The 19,839-nt window shown below is 46.4% G+C and overlaps 1 protein-coding gene across 1 annotated transcript in view; it reads left to right on the forward strand.

Moving 5' to 3' along the window:
- LOC121002299 (ATP-dependent translocase ABCB1-like) overlaps positions 1 to 19,839 on the forward strand; it is a 1,351,406-nt gene that overhangs the window by 270,243 nt on the left and 1,061,324 nt on the right. Inside the window, exons 10-11 of the mRNA XM_040433696.1 lie at positions 8,093 to 8,170; positions 18,360 to 18,443. Of these exons, the coding sequence (XP_040289630.1) occupies positions 8,093 to 8,170; positions 18,360 to 18,443 (162 nt within the window). The remainder of the gene's footprint in view (positions 1 to 8,092; positions 8,171 to 18,359; positions 18,444 to 19,839) is intronic.

The raw sequence follows: 19,839 nt of genomic DNA on the forward strand, positions 1-19,839 counted from the left end.
GTCAAGCAGTCTGAGCCCCAAGTCATGGAGCTTATAAAGCAGTATAAAGCTGTGGCCTGCTCTCACTACATTCATTGGAAGCTGTTTAGCACCAGGAAGGGTATAGAGTGGGCTCAGCATGCATGTTGGTACCTGCATCCCTTGTAATGGAGGCCATTTTGGCACAAAAAACGGAAAAAGGCAGAGTGGATCCAGCATGCATGTGGGTCCAACACTCCCTGAATTTTATGGCGGTCATTATGGCGCATAACAGGTAGTATTTAGTGTTAGGACCCGTGTAACAGAGATCGCCTTGACGTTTGGCATACGGGCTTAGATGGTTTTGTACAAAATGCATTGACCAAGCATCTCGCTTTTTAAGCGTAGTATTAGCATCATAATTTTTGTAAGCATTGTTGTACTTTGTCTGATTTGCAGAGTGCTGCCGCATTGTCTCCTTTTTTTCCTCTAGGTCTTTGCCATGGCGGCGTGCACCTGCGCACTGGGAGGTGCTGACTAACCCTCTTTTTTTGCAGGTTAACCTAATGAGAAAGATTTCATAATAAGGATTTGGAGAAAGGGCAGAGGGATAGCAGAGCAGGGAGAGGCTGGTGCTGCTACTAGGGGGTCATACCATGGGGGAGTAATAAAGCCCACCATAATGCCCCCCCAGTAGTAATAATTCTCCTTATAATATGCAAAACATTTGTAATGCCCCCAGTTGAGCTAATGTTCCCATAATGTGCCAATATAAAATACCCCTTCTCAGTGCCCCCGTAGATGACCCCCATAGTGCCCCCCCCTTCCCCATAGTACCCACCATAATGTGTCCCAGTATAAAATGCCCCTATACAGAGCCCCCATATAAAATATCTTCTTTTTTAGCCTCAGTAGATGCCCCTATAGTGCCCCCCAATAATCTGCAGTAAGATGTGCCCCCATAGATGCCCCCAATCATGTGCCAGTAATAAGAGCCCCCCCACCATCATGTGCCAGTAGCCAGAGCCCCCCCATATCATGTCAGTAGCCAGAGCCCCCCCCATATCATGTCAGTAGCCAGAGCCCCCCCATATCATGTGTCAGTAGCCAGAGCCCCCCATATCATGTGCCAGTAGCCAGAGTGCCCCCAATCATGTGCCAGAAATAAGAGCCCCCCCACCATCATGTGCCAGTAGCCAGAGCCCCCCATATCATATGCCAGTAGCCAGAGCCCCCCCATATCATGTGCCAGTAGCCCCCCTTATGTGCCAGTAGCCCCCCTATGTGCCAGTAGCCCTCCTTATCATGTGCCAGTAGCCCCCCTTATCATGTGCCAGTAGCCCCCTTATCATGTGCCAGTAGCCCCCCTTATCATGTGCCAGTAGCCCCCCTTATCATGTGCCAGTAGCCCCCCATATCATGTGCCAGTAGCCAGAGCCCCCCCCATATCATGTGCCAGTAGCCAGAGCCCCCCCCCACCATCATGTGCCAGTAGCCAGAGCCCCCCCATATCATGTGTCAGTAGCCAGAGCCCCCCCATATCATGTGTCAGTAGCCAGAGTGCCCCCATATCATGTGCCAGTAGCCAGAGTGCCCCCATATCATGTGCCAGTAGCCCCCCATATCATGTGCCAGTAGCCCCCCTTATCATGTGCCAGCCCAGTAGTCCCCCCTTATCATGTGCCAGCCCAGTAGTCCCCCCTTATCATGTGCCAGCCCAGTAGTCCCCCCTTATCATGTGCCAGCCCAGTAGCCCCCCTTATCATGTGCCAGCCCAGCCCAGTAGTCCCCCCTTATGTGCCAGCCCAGTAGCCCCCCTTATGTGCCAGCCCAGTAGCCCCCCTTATCATGTGCCAGCCCAGTATTGTACCTATATAAAAAAATAAAAAAAAATAATACACTTATACTTACCTCCAGCAATGCGATGCGATGCAGGCCACCTCTTCTGTCTGTGTGTCCCTCGCTATACGGCTCAGGCGACGCGATGACGTCATCGCGCCATCACCGGCCTCTGATAGGCTGCCAGCACTAAGCCGGCAGCCTATCAGAGGAACAGGAGGGGACACACCTCTCCCTCCTCTGCCGCAGCACAGACAGGCATCTGTATTGCCGTCCTGAGGACGGCAATACAGATGACTATGGAGATGAGCGCTTCCGCAATGGAGGCGCTCATCTCCTGCTCTGCCCTGCCGCCGGCCGCGGCCGCCCCCACTTGTCACCAGGGCCGCAGCGCTGGGGTGCGGGGCCCGGGCACCCACTGTACCCCGTGTAGGATCGGCCCTGGTCGCCCCCCCCCGCTTGGCGCCTATGGCACTAGCCATGGCTGCCATAGCTTGGATACGCCACTGATGGGAATACCACCTCAGCACGTCTCTGATGATGACGAAACACAGGTGCCAACTGTTGTGGCTTTCTGCAGTGTGCAGACCGAAAAGGAGGTCAGGGAGGAAGACTGGGTGGAAGACGATGCAGGGGACGATGAGGTCCTAGACCCCACATGGAAAGAAGGTCGTGCCACTGTAGTGTCCCACTAGGTAGGCGTGGGCACTACACAAGGGTGAATTGGGTGACGAGTTATTCCTGCTCACAAGGGACAGTAATATTACATTTAACTGTGTACTTTAATGTATTTTTCTATGTATTTTTACATGCAATGTTTCCCCTGTGTCATGCATAGCAGGCCTATTAGGGTGAAGTTATGAAGTTAGGCATCCTAGACACTAGAGGGAGATAGGGAGCCCGTAGTATAAATGTTCAGGCCCAGACAGGGAGGAGTTAGGTCATAGTCAGGAGTCTGTGGAGACAGAAGTGAGAAGGCACCAGCCCGAGATATGCTGAGAGCCTCCTCCTGACATGCAGCTAGATAGTCCTGGTTTCTAGTTGCACTAGGAGGCTAGGAAGAGTACAGCCTGCCTGGAGACCAGTCATCCAGCCAACACAGATGAGATACCCCAGTAGTAGGACAGCACCTCCTGGGAGAAACCTGCAGCCACCTTTCAAATCCAGCAGTGAAGACAGCTAGGAAAAGAAGGTCTTGTAACCTTAAGCAAGTGCCAATACTGGAGGAAGGATTTTTATACCAAGGATTTAAGCCAGCACTTAGGCATCCGGGCCTTGGGATCCAGCCAGGTAGAATAGCTGTGGGGATAGAGCAGCATTGCACTGCAAAGCATTAACTGTTTGCCCTCCAAGTATCTTGCAAGATTGAAACCTGCTGTGAAGTAAACCTGCTGTGCATTTAGTATTGTAAAGGACTGCTTTATCATCTACTGCAACTGTATGTATAAAGTTGGACTGTTTCCTGAAGTAAAGCAACGTTTGGTTTACCAACTGCGTACTCTATTAATCCTCCTACAAATCGGTGTGCCACCGTTACAGGCACTGGCGTCACGATCCTTAAAGGGACCTTACCTAAGGCACTCAAAACACCTACAACATCCAGGGCACCTCACCCAACATCAGGCCTGGTCCCTATCTACAGAGTGTGCCCCAGAGGAACTAGTGTCTGCCTCTCCTTGCACTGTTGCATGCCTGCCCAGGGTTCTCCTCAAAAAAGTGAGTAACCCTCGATTGCCCATACCATGACCTCACTGTCGCTGTACCCTGCAGGTCTGGCGTTCTGCATAAATTGGCGTCACGAACAGGATACGATCATTCCTGCGCCATTGCGGATACAAAAACTGTGTGCCGTTATTGGCCTTAAAGTGACCACGCCCTATTGCTTTATTGAAAAATTGCTGGGCCAAAGAGAACTGTAATAATTTGTGGTGTGAAGATAATATTGTATGGACTGTTGCTGCTTGTTTAAGCCACCGCTTGCTGTCAGTGAATCGACAGCGATTTTGCTCAAAGATGGCCGCTTAGCTTGCTTGGATTTACTGCAGCATAGTGGAGTTTCAGCTGCAGCACGCATGGGTGAGTCGCACTGAGGAAAAGCACCACTTCACCACCAATGACTGGGCCTCCATGCGAGACCTGTGTGCCCTGTTGCGCTGTTTCGAATACTCCACCAACATGGCCAGTGGCGATGACGCCGTTATCAGCGTTATAATACCACTTCTATGTATCCTTGAGAAAACACTTAGGGCGATGATGGAAGAGGATGTGGCCCAGGACAAGGAGGAGGAAGAGGGGTCATCTCTAACACTTTCAGGCCAGTCTTTTAGAAGTGGCTCAAAGAGCATTTTTGCAACAGCAAAGGCCAGGTACAACTTTGGCCAGCCAGGGCCCACTACTGGAAGATGAGGAGGATGAGGAGGAGGATGGGGATGAAGCATGTTCACAGCTGGGTGGCATCCAACTCAGCTCGGGCCCATCACTGGTGCGTGGCTGGGGTGATATGGAGGACGCAGACGATACGCCTCCCACAGAGGACAGCTTGTCCTTACATCTGGGCATCCTGGCACACATGAGCGACTACATGCTGCAGTGCCTGCGCAACGACTGCAGAGTTGCCCACATTTTAACGTGTGTTGACTACTGGGTGGCCACCCTGCTGGATCTCCATTACAAAGACAATGTGCCGTCCTTAATTCCCTCACTGGAGCGTGATTGGAAGATGCGTGACTACAGGCGCATGCTTGTAGACGCGCTCCTGAGAGCATTCCCGACTGATGCCGCGGGACAAGTGGAAGCACAAGGCGAAGGCAGGGGAGGAAGAAGAGGTCACCAATGCAGCTGTGTCAGCGCCAGCACCTCAGAAGGCAGGGTTAGCATGGCCGACATGTGGAAAAGCTTTGTCACCTCGCCACAACAACCGGCCCCAACTGCTGAGGCAGCATTTGAACAACATGGTGGTACAGTACCTGTGCACACGACTACACGTACTGACTGATGGTTCTTCCCCATTCAACTTCTGGGTCTCCAAATTGTCCACATGGCCAGAGCTTGCCCTGTATACCTTGTGCCGTACATGTATGTCACTGGTCCTTAAGTCACGTCCAGATGTGATGTACATGTACGGCAAGGGTCGTTAAGGGGTTAAAGTATAAACTTACTTATCCTGTACGGTGAATGCTGCTGATTCATAATTTTTGTCCCTTCACGTCCCAATTTTTTTTTTTAATAGTGATTGAAAAAGTCATACACACTTTAAGCTTAAACAGCTCCTTATATGTAAAAGTTTAAAACATTATGGGGGTCAAAATATGACGATGCACCTATTGGGTTGCACACTGAGGAAATACAAAGCCAATGTGAGATAAATAAAAGAGACAGCAGAGAGGAGTGCTCTGTGAGGGAACTCAATCCATCCCATTTTTGTGAGAGACTATGAGACCAATAGGCTTACCAAATTCCTTTGCTCTCCCATTAGCCTGCGGATGAGAGGCAAGGACTGAGTAAAAGGAAGTCAGTAGTCCTATATCTGCTCTTAGCCTCTACATTGTACAATTACACTCCAATCTAAGTGCGCCAACGGTACCATCAGCTGCCAACATAGAGGACTATTATTTGTTTTTTAACCTTAGCCCTCATAGATTGCAGGCTAGTTAGCTAGATAGGCTGATGCTACTGGTGTGTATGTACCCATGTGCACGGTGTGAAGGTGGGGTGACAGTTTTGTTGTTACCTGTTGAAACGCACTGCATTAATCTTGTACTATGTTTGCTACTTGTTACATGACTATTATAATTCATCTCTTCTCTAGTAGATTAATTATCTTTAGCTCTGTGCCTTTCACATGAGCTGCACATTAGACCTACCAGTCTACCTGTTGCTATGGTAATAAAGGCCTCTTTATTTTATTATACCTATCTATAAACTACTACTGGTGCTAAGTAGTAGTCCTCCGAGTCATCCCTGGTGGAAGAACCTCCCACTACCTATCTTACAAGTGAGACTCAGGTACCGACAAATAATAAGTGAAATCATCCGAACACCTACGGACAGTGAGGAATCCAGGTGTTACACATATCATTAGTGATGTTATTTGCAAAGTATGGGCACCAAAAAACTCACATTAGTGCCACATTTTCTTCCCCAGTCTCTAACTGTGACTGTACTAACCTTCTACTCTGCTGCATGGATTATGACATATGCATTCCATAGTGCTGGTAAGGTGATCAGGCACAGGCGCCTGATAACCCTTTGTATGCATTCCAACATACGTTCTACAACAACGCGGGGACAGCTTACATGCTCCCAGCATCTATACAACTACAAATGAGAGAACATAAATTTATATATGTGCCCGACACATACAGTCAGGTCCATAAATATTGGGACATCGACACAATTCTAACATTTTTGGCTCTATACACCACCATAATGGATTTGAAACAAACAAGATGTGCTTTAACTGCAGACTGTCAGCTTTAATTTGAGGGTATTTACATCCAAATCAGGTGAACGGTGTAGGAATTACAACAGTTTGCATATGTGCCTCCCACTTGTTAAGAAACCAAAAGTAATGGGACAATTGGCTTCTCAGCTGTTCCATGGCCAGGTGTGTGTTATTCCCTCATTATCTCAATTACAATGAGCAGATAAAAGGTCCAGAGTTAACTTCAAGTGTGCTATTTGCATTTGGAATTTGTTGCTGTGAACTCTCAAGATGAGATCCAAAGAGTTGTCACTATCAGTGAAGCAAGCCATCATTAGGCTGAAAAACAAAACAAACCCATCAGAGATATAGCAGAAACATCTGTTTGGAACATTCTTATAAAGAAGGAACGCACCGGTGAGCTCAGCAACACCAAAAGACCCAGAAGACCACGGAAAACAACTCTGGTGGATGACCGAAGAATTATTTCCCTGGTGAAGAAAACACCCTTTACAACAGTTGGCCAGGTCAAAAACACTCTCCAGGAGGTAGGTGTATGTTTGTCAAAGTCAATAATCAAGAGAAGACTTCACCAGAGTGAATACAGAGGGTTCACCACAAGATGTAAACCATTGGTGAGCCTCAAAAACAGGAAGACCAGATTAGAGTTTGCCAAACGACATCTAAAAAAGCCTTCACAGTTCTGGAACACCATCCTATGGACAGATGAGACCAAGATCAACTTGTATTAGAGTGATGGGAAGAGAAGAGTATGGAGAAGGAAAGAAACTGCTCATGATCCTAAGCATACCAACTCCTCAGTGAAGCATGGTGGTGGTAGTGTCATGGCGTGGGCATGTATGGCTGCTATTGGAACTGGTTCTCTTGTTTTTATTGATGATGTGACTGCTGAAAAAAGCAGCAGGATGAATTCTGAAGTGTTTTGGGCAATATTATCTGCTCATATTCAGCCAAATGCTTCAGAACTCATTGGGCAGCGCTTCACATTGCAGGTGGACAATGATCCAAAGCATACTGCAAAAGCAACCAAAGAGTTTTTTAAGGGAAAGAAGTGGAATGTTATGCAATGGCCAAGTCAATTACCTGACCTGAATCCGATCGAGCATACATTTCACTTGCTGAAGACAAAACTGAAGGGAAAATGCCCCAAGAACAAGCAGGAACTGAAGACAGTTGCAGTAGAGGCCTGGCAGAGCATCACCAGGGATGAAACCCAGCGTCTGGTGATGTCTATGCATTCCAGACTTCAGGCTGTAATTGACTGCAAAGGATTTGCAACCAAGTATTAAAAAGTGAAAGTTTGACTTAGAATTATTATTCTGTCCCATTACTTTTGGTCCCTTAACAACTGGGAGGCAAATATGCCAAGTGTTGTAATTCCTACACCGTTCACCTGATTTGGATGTAAATACTCTCAAATTAAAGCTGACAGTCTGCAGTTAAAGCACATCTTGCTCGTTTCATTTCAAATCCATTGTGGTGGTGTATAGAGCCAAAAGTATTAGAATTGTGTTGATGTCCCAATATTTATAGACCTGACTGTATGTTGGAAGCATTTCAATGTGTGTTCCATCATATGAGAAGAAGAGATTTATCATATATATGATATGATATATGTATAAATACAAACAGTGTAGTGAAAATATTAGAGAATGTGTTACATTTCTTATTTAATCAGGGTAAAAATTAAAAGTCAGTCATACATATACTAATGGGCTCCGAGTGGCCCACCAGAGGATCCTCCGGTGGGACATAGTTCTGAAGCAGTAATGAGCACCTTGTACTACAGTAGTATTCTGAATAAACTGAAGTAGGACAGCAATGCACTTTCTCATTCATTGTATTTTTCAGGGCGTGATGTTTGGAAAGTCTGGGGAAAATCTGATAATGAGACTCAAATCTTTGTCATTTAAAGCATTGCTCCGACAGGTAAAGCAGTTTACAATTGTTTTGCATTATTTTTTCTATAGAATTTTCTGGATGCTGATATGATGACGCTTAAAGGGATTGTGCAGCCTTTTTATATTGATGACCTATCCCCGGCTGATCAGCAGAGGTGCCAGGTGTCAAATCCCCATCATTTAACTGTTTGAAGAGGAAGCGGCACTCCATGTGAGTTCTGCTTCCTCTTCTTTACACTACACATTGTCTCCCCTATAGCGGTGGCGTAGTGTAACTATAAGTACTCACTCTATTCAAGTTAATGGTTCTCGCTCCATCCAGGTGTAATTACACTGTGCTTACAAGACAACGGGCAGTGTAATGAAGAGGAATCAGTGCTCGAACTGAGCGCTGTCTCCTCTTCAAACAGCTGATCGGTGGGAATGCTGTGTGTCGGACCCCCGCCAATCAGATGACCTGTCATGAGTACAAACAAGCTGTTATTTGAGTCATTAAAAGTTTTAATAACAGATGAGCAGAGTATCATATAAGTGTGATCGTGTAATAATTAATCACGTTTGCTCGATTTCATGATTTTTTTTAATGATTATCTACTTGTGTAAAAGGGTGTTTAGGCTAAGTTTTTGATATTCCACCAGGTCGTATAGTATTTTTTATAGGAACAATAGTGCAGTCTGAAGCACTATTTGTCTAGAACCAGGGGCAACTTTGTATTAGAAGAAGCAGAAGATTTATCATTTAATTTTTGCCAATTTGTTGGTGTAAATACATTGAGAAATATGGTGTTCCAAATGAGTGCCATATATTTGGAGCACCTGTTCCACTTTTTCCAACATAAAAGTCGGATAAAATGGCCAAAGGCATAGATTTTTTTATTTTATTACAATTTGTATTTAATTAAAATTTCTTCCACTTGATTAAAAACATATACATTTGTCAGAAATCTGGGGAGTTGCACATGTTCTGCATTGCCTGAGAGTGATTGACGCACGTATGCTGGGGAACTAGGAGCAGGGGGGGCATACTACGTTTAGCTATGCGGCTTTATGAGATTTGTATATGCCCCTGGAATTCACTATTTAATTCTGTTGGAACTATGAAATTTAAATTGAACGTATATTTTGACTCCATTCTTGACATCGCTTTAATGGAGCCCCCCTCTCCAATTTGCCTTTATTTTTCCCACTCCACATTAATGTGACCCCACTAACTTTCGTTCATGTTAGGATAGTGACACTCACTATTCCTACTTTCTCTTTATAATTTAAATATGCTTTCTCAGCTTTTTTGATAGGGCTCTTTTAGCTCTACCCACATATATTTTCTTGTAGGGACATGTTTTTCTATAAATTATTCCCTCCATTTGACATTTGCTGTGCAATATTTTTCTATTATAATTGCCATCACTAGAGTTGAGCGAACACCTGGATGTTCGGGTTCGAGAAGTTCGGCCGAACTTCCCGGAAATGTTCGGGTTCGGGATCCGAACCCGACCCGAACTTCGTCCCGAACCCGAACCCCATTGAAGTCAATGGGGACCCGAACTTTTGGGCACTAAAAAGCCTGTAAAACAGCCCAGGAAAGAGCTAGAGGGCTGCAAAAGGCAACAACATGTAAGTAAATCCCCTGCAAACAAATGTGGATAGGGAAATGAATTAAAATGAAAAAAAATAAAATAAAAATGAACCAATATCAATTGGACAGAGGTCCCATAGCAGAGAATCTGGCTTCACGTCAGCAGAGAATCAGTCTCTTCATGCCATAGCAAAGAATCTGGCTTCATGTCAGCAGAGAATCAGTCTCTTCATGCCATAGCAGAGAATCTGGCTTCATGTCAGCGCAGAATCAGTCTTCATGTCATAGCAGAGAATCAGGCTTCACGTCACCCACCACTGGAACAGGCCACTGTCACATATTTAGGCCCAGGCACCCAGGCAGAGGAGAGAGGTCCCGTAACAGAGAATCTGGCCTTATGTCAGCACAGAATCAGTCTTCATGTCATAGCAGAGAATCAGGCTTTACGTCACCCACCACTGGAACAGGCCACTGTCACATATTTAGGCCCAGGCACCCAGGCAAAGGAGAGAGGTCCCGTAACAGAGAATCTGGCCTTATGTCAGCGCAGAATCACTTTATTTGCGCATACACTTACAAAACCTGCGCTACTGTACGTGTGACATACTTGCAGCATATATACCATTTAATATGCGCAAGATGAGCAGCAAGGGACAGGGAAGTGGCGTGCTGCTGATGGTGCACGCAGAGGCCGTGGCCCCGGGCACGGTGAAACTGTGCCTGCTGCCAGAGCACAAGAAACACACTCATCCACGATACCTAGCTTCATGTCCCAGTTTGCAGGGCGGCGCAGGACACCACTCTCGAAGTCAGACCAGTACGACCAGTTGGTCAGTTGGATTGCAGCAGATAATGCTTCCAGTCGGTTAAGCACCACCCTGTCTTCCACAAAGTCCAGTCTCAGTAGCCAAGAGTCTGGTCAATAGAATCCTCCCCCTGATACTACTTCCTCCCCACCATGGAGAGTCTTGGCAAACAAGTGATCTCACACTCGGATATTCCGAGGAGCTCTTTTCATCGCCATTCCTTGATTTGGGCCTCTAGACAAGCCCGCTTGAAGAGGACAAGAGGAGATATTGTGCCCTGATTATCAAACTCTTGAGCATCCACAGTCACAAGAAGATGATGGTGGGGAAAGGCAATTAGTGTTTCACGAGGTGGATGATGATGATGAGACACAGTTGCCAATAAGTCGACCGCAATTAGTGTCTCAAGAGGTTCATGATGAGGATGAGACACAGTTGTCAATAACTGAGGTTGTTGTTAGTTCCACAAGTTTGGAGGATAACCAGAGTGAGGAAGTGGAAAAGGAGGTGGTGGACGATGAAGTCACTGACCCAACTTGGGAAGGTGGCAAGCCGAGCGAGGACAGCAGTACAGAGGGGAGGGATCCACAGCACCGCAACAGGCTGGAAGAGGCAGTGGGGTGGCAAAAGGGAGAAGGCGGGCCACACCAAACAGGCCCGCAACTGTTTCCCGGAACACCCCCTTGCAGCAATCTCCCTTGCCAAGGGGTAGGTTTTTCGCAGTCTGGCGCTTTTTTGAGGAAAGTGCAGACAATAAAAGAATTGTCATTGCAAACTGTCCCGTACCAAAATGAGCAGGGGCATGTACACTAGCAACCTCACCACCCCCAGCATTATCCGCCAAATGGCATCAAAGCACCCTAATAGGTGGGCCGAACGCCTAAGTCCACAATCAGTGTCTGTGGGTCACACCACTACCGACTCTTCCCCATGTGTTACATGCTGGCCAATCCCCTGTCCAAGAAGTAGGCCCGCATGCCTCCCGCCATGCACCTAAATCTTCGCAAGCACCATCAGCTAGCACATCCACTTCTGTACAGATGTCTATACCCCAGGCCTTTGAACGAAAGCACTAATACCCAGCCATAGCACTAAATGCGCACCTTTCCAAATTGCTGGCCCTGGAAATGTTGCCATTTAGGCTTGTGGACACTGAGGCTTTCCACAGCCTGTTGGCGGTGGCCGTCCCGCGTCACTCTGTCCCCAGCCGCCAATATTTTTCACGGTGTGCAGTCCCAGCCTTACACCAGCATGTGTCCCGTAACATCACCTGTGCCCTGACCAACGCAGTTATTGGGAAGGTCCACATAACGACTGACACATGGACAAGTGCTTTTGGGCAGGGACGCTACATTTCCCTGATGGCACAATTGGCGAAAGTTGTGGAGGCCGGAAGAGAGTATCGTACCCTGGGATGTATCCGCCACCACCTATGTTAGTGGCTGCAATCCCCCCATCTTCTCCTCCGCCGCCTCCTCCATCAGTCAGTAGCTGGAAGCAGTGTAGTACTGCAGTGGGGAAGCGACAACAGTCCGTGCTTAAACTGATCTGCTTAGGTGACAAACAGCACACCGCCGCAGAGCTGTGGCAGTGGATAGGGGACCAGACTGAGCTGTAGCTCTCGCCACTTAACCTAGAACCAGGCATGTTTGTGTGTGATTAATAGCCGTAACTTGGTGGCGGCTTTGGAGATCGGCAAGCTCACACACATATCATGTCTAGCTCACGTGTTCAACCTAGTGGTTTAGCGGTTTCTCAAAACCCACCCCAATTTGCCTCAGCTACTTGTGAAGGTGCGCCATGTGTGTGCCCATTTCCGCAAGTCATCAACAGCTTCCACTGGTCTGGCAATGCTGCAGCAGTGCTTGCAATTGCCAGCTCACCGACAGTTGTGCGACGTGAGCACACGCTGGAACTCGACGTTCCACATGTTGGCCAGGCTTTGTGAGCCGCAGAGGGCAGTAGTGGAATATCAGCTGCAACATGGTCATCGCCTTTTCAGTCAGCTTCCGCTCTTCACAAGCGACGAGTGGGCATTGATGTCTGACCTCTGTGAGGTTTTACGCAACTTTGAGGAATCAACACAGATGGTGAGCAGCGATAACGCTATTATCAGAGTAACTATCCCACTTCTGTGTCTACTCAAACGCTTGCTACTCAAAACAATTAAGGTGGACGCTTTGCATGTGGAAGAGGTGGAAATGGGGGAAGACAGTACACAGGGTGATAGCCAGACCACTCTCAGTTGGTATTTGCTCCTAATGGTTTAGAGGGTCAGCTTAGCAGCAGGTCCTCATACATAATGTTTTAGAGGGTCAGATCAGCAGTAGACACTCGCCCCTAATTTTTTAGAGGGTCAGCTCCGCAGCAGACCCTCTCCCTTAAAGGGCTTCTGTCACCCCACTGCTGCTGAGCTGACCCTCTAAAACATTTGGGGTGAGGATCTGCTGCTGAGCTGACCATCTAAAACATTAAGGACGAGTGCCTGCTGCTGATCTGACCATCTAAAGCATTAAAGGGCTTCTGTCACCCCACTAAAGTATTTTTTATTTTTTTTGGGTACTTATAATCCCTATACTGCGATATATCAATAGATAATGTTATTAATCATTTTGGTTCAGTAGATAATGCAAAAAACAGACTTTTATCATATGCAAATTACCTGTCTACCAGCAAGTAGGGCGGCTACTTGCTGGTAGCAGCCGCATCCTCCTCTCATAAAGACACCCCCTCCTCATGTTGATTGACAGGGCCAGCGAACGCGCACATTTTCTGCTGGCCCTGTCTGCATTCAAAATCTGGCACCTGCGCCGAAACCCGTCTTCAGTCGGCTCAGGCGCACTGAGGGGAGGACGCTCGCTCGGCCGCTCCATCCTCAGTGCGCCTGCGCCGGGTGTAGATGTGACGTCACCGGCGCATTGAGGATGGAGCGGCCGAGCGAGCGTCCTCTCCTCAGTGCGCCTGCGCCGACTGAAGACAGGTACGGCACAGGCGCCAGATTTTGAATGCAGACAGGGCCAGCAGAGAACGAGCGCGTTCGCTGGCCCTGTCAATCAACATGAGGAGAGGGCGTCTTTATGAGAGGAGGATGCGGCTGCTATCTACTGAACCAAAATGATTAATAAACATTATCTATTGATATATCACAGTATAGGGATTATAAGTACCCAAAAAAAATAAAAAATACTTTAGTGGGGTGACAGAAGCCCTTTAATGCTTTAGATGGTCAGATCAGCAGCAGGCACTCGTCCTTAATGTTTTAGATGGTCAGCTCAGCAGCAGATCCTCACCCCAAATGTTTTAGAGGGTCAGCTCAGCAGCAGACCCTCACCTCTAATGTTTTAGATGGTTACATCAGCAGCAGGCCCTCGCCCCTAATGTTTTAGATGGTCAGATCCGCAGGCCCTTGCTCCAATAGTTTTTGAGGGTCACCAGCAGCCCATTAATCATAATTTGTCAAGGCTGCGTATGATGCCCTCCTTTATGTGTAATAAAGGGTGTTTTGTAGTGCCGGTTCCTTGTAATTTTTGGCAGCCCTTTCACTTAGTGCATAGGCTTTATGAGTGTAGGAGTTCCACTACCTGAACAATTGTACCACAATGTGAATGAGGCCCTCCTTTATGTGATATGCAGGTTGTATCGATCCATACCATGCTGTTCCAGAACCATTTCAGTGGTGGTTCAATCAATTTCTGACCTTTTCCTATGAACCAGACACCCTCCCCTCTTCATAGCAGGGGGGGCCTGGTTTAATGCTCTGGTCTTCCCATTGACTTCCATTGTGCCCGGGTGCTCTGTAGAGCACCTGAGCATCCCGAGGTGTTCTACTCGAGCACCCGAACACTTTGGTGCTCGACCAACACTACTGTAGAACAATGTAACTTGACTGCAGAGAGGCAAATAAATCATACTTGATTTTCCTACTATTACACCCCAAAAAAGGCTGTAGTACAATGTAACTGCACTCCAGAACAGCAAATAAGATGTTTTTTTGTACACTTATACACCCCAAAAAAAGCTGTAGGACAAAGTAACTGCACTGCAGAACGGCAAATAAAACGTACTTTTTTTTTTACACTTATACACCCCAAAAAAAGGCTGAAGTACAAAGTAATTGCACCGCAGAACAGTTAATATGACGTACGTATATTTCCTATAAATACACCCTGCAACACAGCACTTGCACCCCTATAATAAACAAGGTTTGCTGGAATTACAGAGGTATCATCTAGTGCAAAACTAAAAGCAGAAGTATAATAGCAATTTGGATCCCCAATAAGTGCAGCAAGGTGTAAAAGAATCACTCCTATTACCCAGGCTGTACACTATCCTATTGCACCCTGTTCTCCTTTTTATAGAGTGGATGATGCCTCCCTATGTTTTCCCTACACCTTGAATAATCTTTACCTGAACTTGTAAATCATTTTTTCAGTACAATAAAGTATTTTCTAACACTGTCCCTAGCGCCTGCTGACATCTCTCCCTGCACTAAGAACAATGGAAAATGGCAGAATCCAAAATGGCTGAGGGTATTTATAGGGATGTGACATCACAGAGGCTGGCTGGCTGCTTATTGGCTGCATGCATGGCATTGTGGGTGATCCCTCATTCCCAGAGTTCTTTGCTCCATGTCCTAACATGTGCAGCAGCAGCAAAAAATGTGTTTTGTTACCACGAAGCATGAGGAATTTCAGATTCGGTGCAAATCAAATTTTTCCTGAAATTCGGATCTAATTCCACTTCATCAACTTCGATTAGCTCATCTCTAGTTATACTGTGTGATAATTTTTGGGATCATTCCTGTATTTTAATTTTTGTTATTATTCCCTTCATTCAAAAATCTTTCCCTATTCAATTCTCCTGTTTTTTTTCTTCATCCATCCATCATAATTCATCAGTTCTTCTTTTTCGTATAAACTGTCTTTTAGGCACATTTTTCAGCCACTGTGGGAGGAAGTGCCGCACCGCCAATTAGGCGAGGTGAGGCAGTCGCCCAGTGGCTGATCCAGAGCCTGGTCTCGGAAGGGGCACTTCCAGATTATTTTCTGTCCGCCGCCACAAGACTACACAGTGTAGAGGTATACTGTATATTGTGTGGCACAGTGTATGCTATATGTGTATAACAAACATATTTCTCATGAAAACTTACAATTACTTGAGTTGGCCCTTGCGGATCTCAGATGCCACTTCAACACTTGGCTGGGGTCCTCGTTGGAGCTGATGTGTTTTATCCTAATGAGAAAGTTTTCATAATAAGGATTTAGAGAAGGGGCAGAGGGATAGCAAAGCAGAGAGAGACTGGTGCTGATACTAGGGGGCTCATACCATGGGGGAGTAATAAAGCCCACCATAATGCCCCCCCAGTAGTAATAATTCTCCTTATAATAGACAGTGCAAAAAATACCCCCTTGTAATGCCCCAGTTGAGCTAATGTCCCTATATAGTGTCCCCAGTAAATGCCCCCATAGTGCTCCTCTCCCCCTTCTTCCTAGTGCCCCCCATAATGTACCAGTATAAAATACCCCATATATAGTGCCCCAGTAGATGCCCTCAGTGTCCCTCATAATTTGCAAGTATAAAATACCCCTTCTTAGTGCCCCCATAGATGACCCCATAGTACTCCTCTCCCCCTTCCCCATAGTACCCACCATAATGTGCCCCAGTATAAAATGCTACTGTACAGAGCCCCCCATATAAAATACCCCTTCTTTGTGGCCTCAGTAGATGCCCCTACAGTGCCCACCAATAATGTGCCAGTAAAAAGTGCCCCCAATGATGTTCCAGTAAAATGTTCCCTCATAGATGCCCCCCAATCATTTGCCAGTAACAAGAGCACCCTCCCATCATGTGCCAGTAATAAGAGCCCCCCAATTACATGCCAGTAACAAGAGTCCCCCTATCACAAGCCAGTAACAAGAGCCCCCCAAATGTGCCAGTAACAAGAGCCCCCCAAAATGTGCCAGTAACAAGATCCCCCCCTAATGTGCCAGTAACAAGAGCCCCCCCTAATGTGCCAGTAACAAGAGCCCCCCCTAATGTGCCAGTAACAAGAGCCCCCCTAATGTGCCAGTAACAAGAGCCCCCCTAATGTGCCAGTAACAAGAGCCCCCCTAATGTGCCAGTAACAAGAGCCCCCCTAATGTGCCAGTAACAAGAGGCCCCCTAATGTGCTAGTAACATGAGGCCCCCCCTAATGTGCCAGTAACAAAAGCCCCCCCAATGTGCCAGTAACAAGAGCCCCCCCCTAAAAAAAAAAAAAAACACTTATACTTACCTCCATGTCAGCAATGCGATGCAGGCCTCTTCCGGCCTGTGTCCCATGCTGTATGGCTCAGGTGGCGCGATTACGTCACCGCGCCGCCTGCGTCGGCCTCTGATAGGCTGCCGGCCTAGTGCCTGCAGCCTATCAGAGGAAGGGGAAGGAACACTCCTCTGCCTCCCCTGCCCGTTCGCATTTGCAGCACAGCCATCTGTATCGCTGTCCTGAGGACGGCAATACAGATGACTATGGAGATGAGCGCTTCCACAATGGAAGCGCTGATGTCCCTGTGCCCTGCGGCCGCCGCCCCCACTTCTAAACAGCTTGGGGGGAGGGGTAATTGCCCAATTGCCCCCCCTGGATCCGCCAGTGCAGTTGCCTCAGGCCCTGTAGATAAGTGGGGGGTGGCTGCAAAGGCGTAGGGCAGTGGGAGATGAGCGCTTCCATTGTGGAAGCGCTCATCTCTATATTCAACTGTATCGTCATCCTCAGGCCTTATTCTGTGGGTCAGTACAAATACAGTGATAGCAAAGTTTTACTACTTAATTTTTTTTCAGAGGTTTTTATTTTTTTGTTTTCTGCATCGCCCTTTTCGGACACCCATAATTTTTTTATTTTCCCATCTGCAGAGCTGTGTGAGGGCTTTTTTTTGTGTGTGTGTGTATAAATTGTAGTTTTTATTGGTATTCTGCAACTTTTTGATCACCTTTTATTCAATTTCTGGTTGGGGACACATGACCAAAAATGGACAATTGCACACTTTTCCCGTTATTTCAGTATTTTTAAAAGTGTCTTATATTATATTTATACATGTATTTGTTTATTGTACATTTTTGCTCAGTCACACTAAAACAGGTATGTATACAATGTCGGGACTCGCTCTGGTAGATAGGATTAGCGGACGCAGTATAAAGCCAACAACAAGTTCTTTGGATCAAACAGTTAAATGTTTTATTCACACTTTAGGCAAGTGACAAAACAAGCAGTCATTTTCAAACAAAAGTCTCCTTGCGGTGTTGGTGGTAATTCACACCATGCGGCAATTCTGCCTCAGAGTCCTTGCTGATAGCAGCACCAACCCGTTTTCACACCAAACAGGTAGCAAGCCTTCATCCAGACACAAGGCTCCCAGATCCCAACACAGAGACATGGCTTCTGAGCCCAGCTGCCTATTTAAGGACAGCCAGATGCTGCAAAACCCGGACCGACATTTGAAAATCCAGTCCGGTATTTGACCTCACCTGGCTGTAAATCAGCCCAGCAGCATATGCTGGGAGGAAAATACTTATCTTCCCAGACCAAACCTCTCACTGTGTCACAACATGTAGAATGTTACTGCGACTGTAAAGTTTGAAAATTCAAATAAAAAGATTTAAAAAAGGTGATACAGGAGTGATGCTGGAAACCCAGTGAAAGCATTAACCACCAGAATTCCACTTATCTTAACTCTGCTGATCCAGAACTTTGTGGGCTTCGTTTTGCAGCCCATTCCAGTAACCTTCAAATATGCTTGGGATATAGCTTAATAATCTATAGTCTTAATAATATAATGCCCCTTTCAATCCCTTTGTAATAGGAAATGGCCTATTTTGATAACCATGAAAATGCTGTGGGTGCCCTTCTCACAAGACATTCAATGGATACTTCTGAGATTAAAGAAGTAAGTATAAGTAATGTAACATACATATGTATTAACAAGAGAACAGTATCAGATAAAGCGAGGAACAGAAGTATTTGAACACCCTGCAATTTTGCAAGTTCTCCCACTTAGAAATCATGTAGGGGTCTGCAATTCACATTGTATGTGCATTCCCACTCTGAGAGACAGAATAAAAATAAATAAATCAGGAAATCACATTGTATGATTTTTAAAGAATTTATTTGTCTTGCACTGCTGAACATAAGTATTTGAACACCTGAGAAAGTCAGTGTTAATATTTGGTACAGAAGTCTTTGTTTGCAATTACAGAGGTCAAACGTTTCCTGTAGTTCTTGACCAGGTTTGCACACACTGCAACAGGGATTTTGGCCCACTCCTCCACACAGATCTCCTTTAGATCTGTCAGGTTTCGGGGCTGTCGCTGAGCAACACAGAGTTTCAGCTCCCTCCAAAGATGTTCTATTGGATTTAGGTCTGTAGACTGGCTAGGCCACTCCAGAACCTTGATATGCTTCTTACGGAGCCACTCCTTGGTTATCCTGGCTGCATGTTTCGGGTCTTTGTCATGTTGGAAGATTTTCAATGCTCTGACTGAGGGAAGGAGATTGTTGCTCAAAATCTTACAATAAATGGCCCCATTCATCCTCTCCTTAATAAAGTGCAGTCGTCCTGTCCCCTTCACTTCATCTGACCAAATGACTTTCTCCCATGCCTTCTCTGGATCATCCAGATGGTCATTGGCAAACTTCAGACGGGCCTGGACATGTGATGACTTGAGCAGGGCAACCTTCCATGCAACGCATGATTTGAAACCATGACGGTGTAGTGTTCTACCAACAGTGGCCTTTGAAACTGTTGTCCCAGATCTCTTCATGTCATTGACCAGCTCCTCCTTTGTAGTTCTGGGCTAATTACTCACCTTTCTTATCATCAGTGATACCCCACAAGGTGAGATCTTGCATGGAGCTCCAGTCCGAGGGAGACTGACAGTCGTCTTTAGCCTCTTCCATTTTCTAACAATTGCTCCAACAGTTGATCTATTTTCACCAAGCTGATTGACAATTGCACCGTAGCCGTTTCTAGCCTTGTGGAGGTCCACAATTTTGTCTCTGTTGTCTTTTGACAGCTCTTTGGTCTTGCCAATGGTAGTAGTTGGTGTCTGACTGACTGTGGGGTGCACAGGTGTCTTTAAATAACACAGACAGGTGCTATTAAGTTAGATTAATGAGTGGAGTAGAGGTGTACTTTTTAAAAGCACGGTAACAGGTCTTTGAGAGTGAGAATTCTTGCTGTTTCTCAGGTGTTCAAATACTTATGTTCAGCAGTGCAAGACAAATATATTTTTAAAAAATCATACAATGTGATTTCCTGATTTTTCTTTTTCTTTTTTATTCTG

The sequence above is a fragment of the Bufo bufo genome, chromosome 5, assembly GCF_905171765.1.
Source record: "Bufo bufo chromosome 5, aBufBuf1.1, whole genome shotgun sequence".
In the NCBI taxonomy this organism is placed as follows: Eukaryota; Metazoa; Chordata; class Amphibia; order Anura; family Bufonidae; genus Bufo; species Bufo bufo.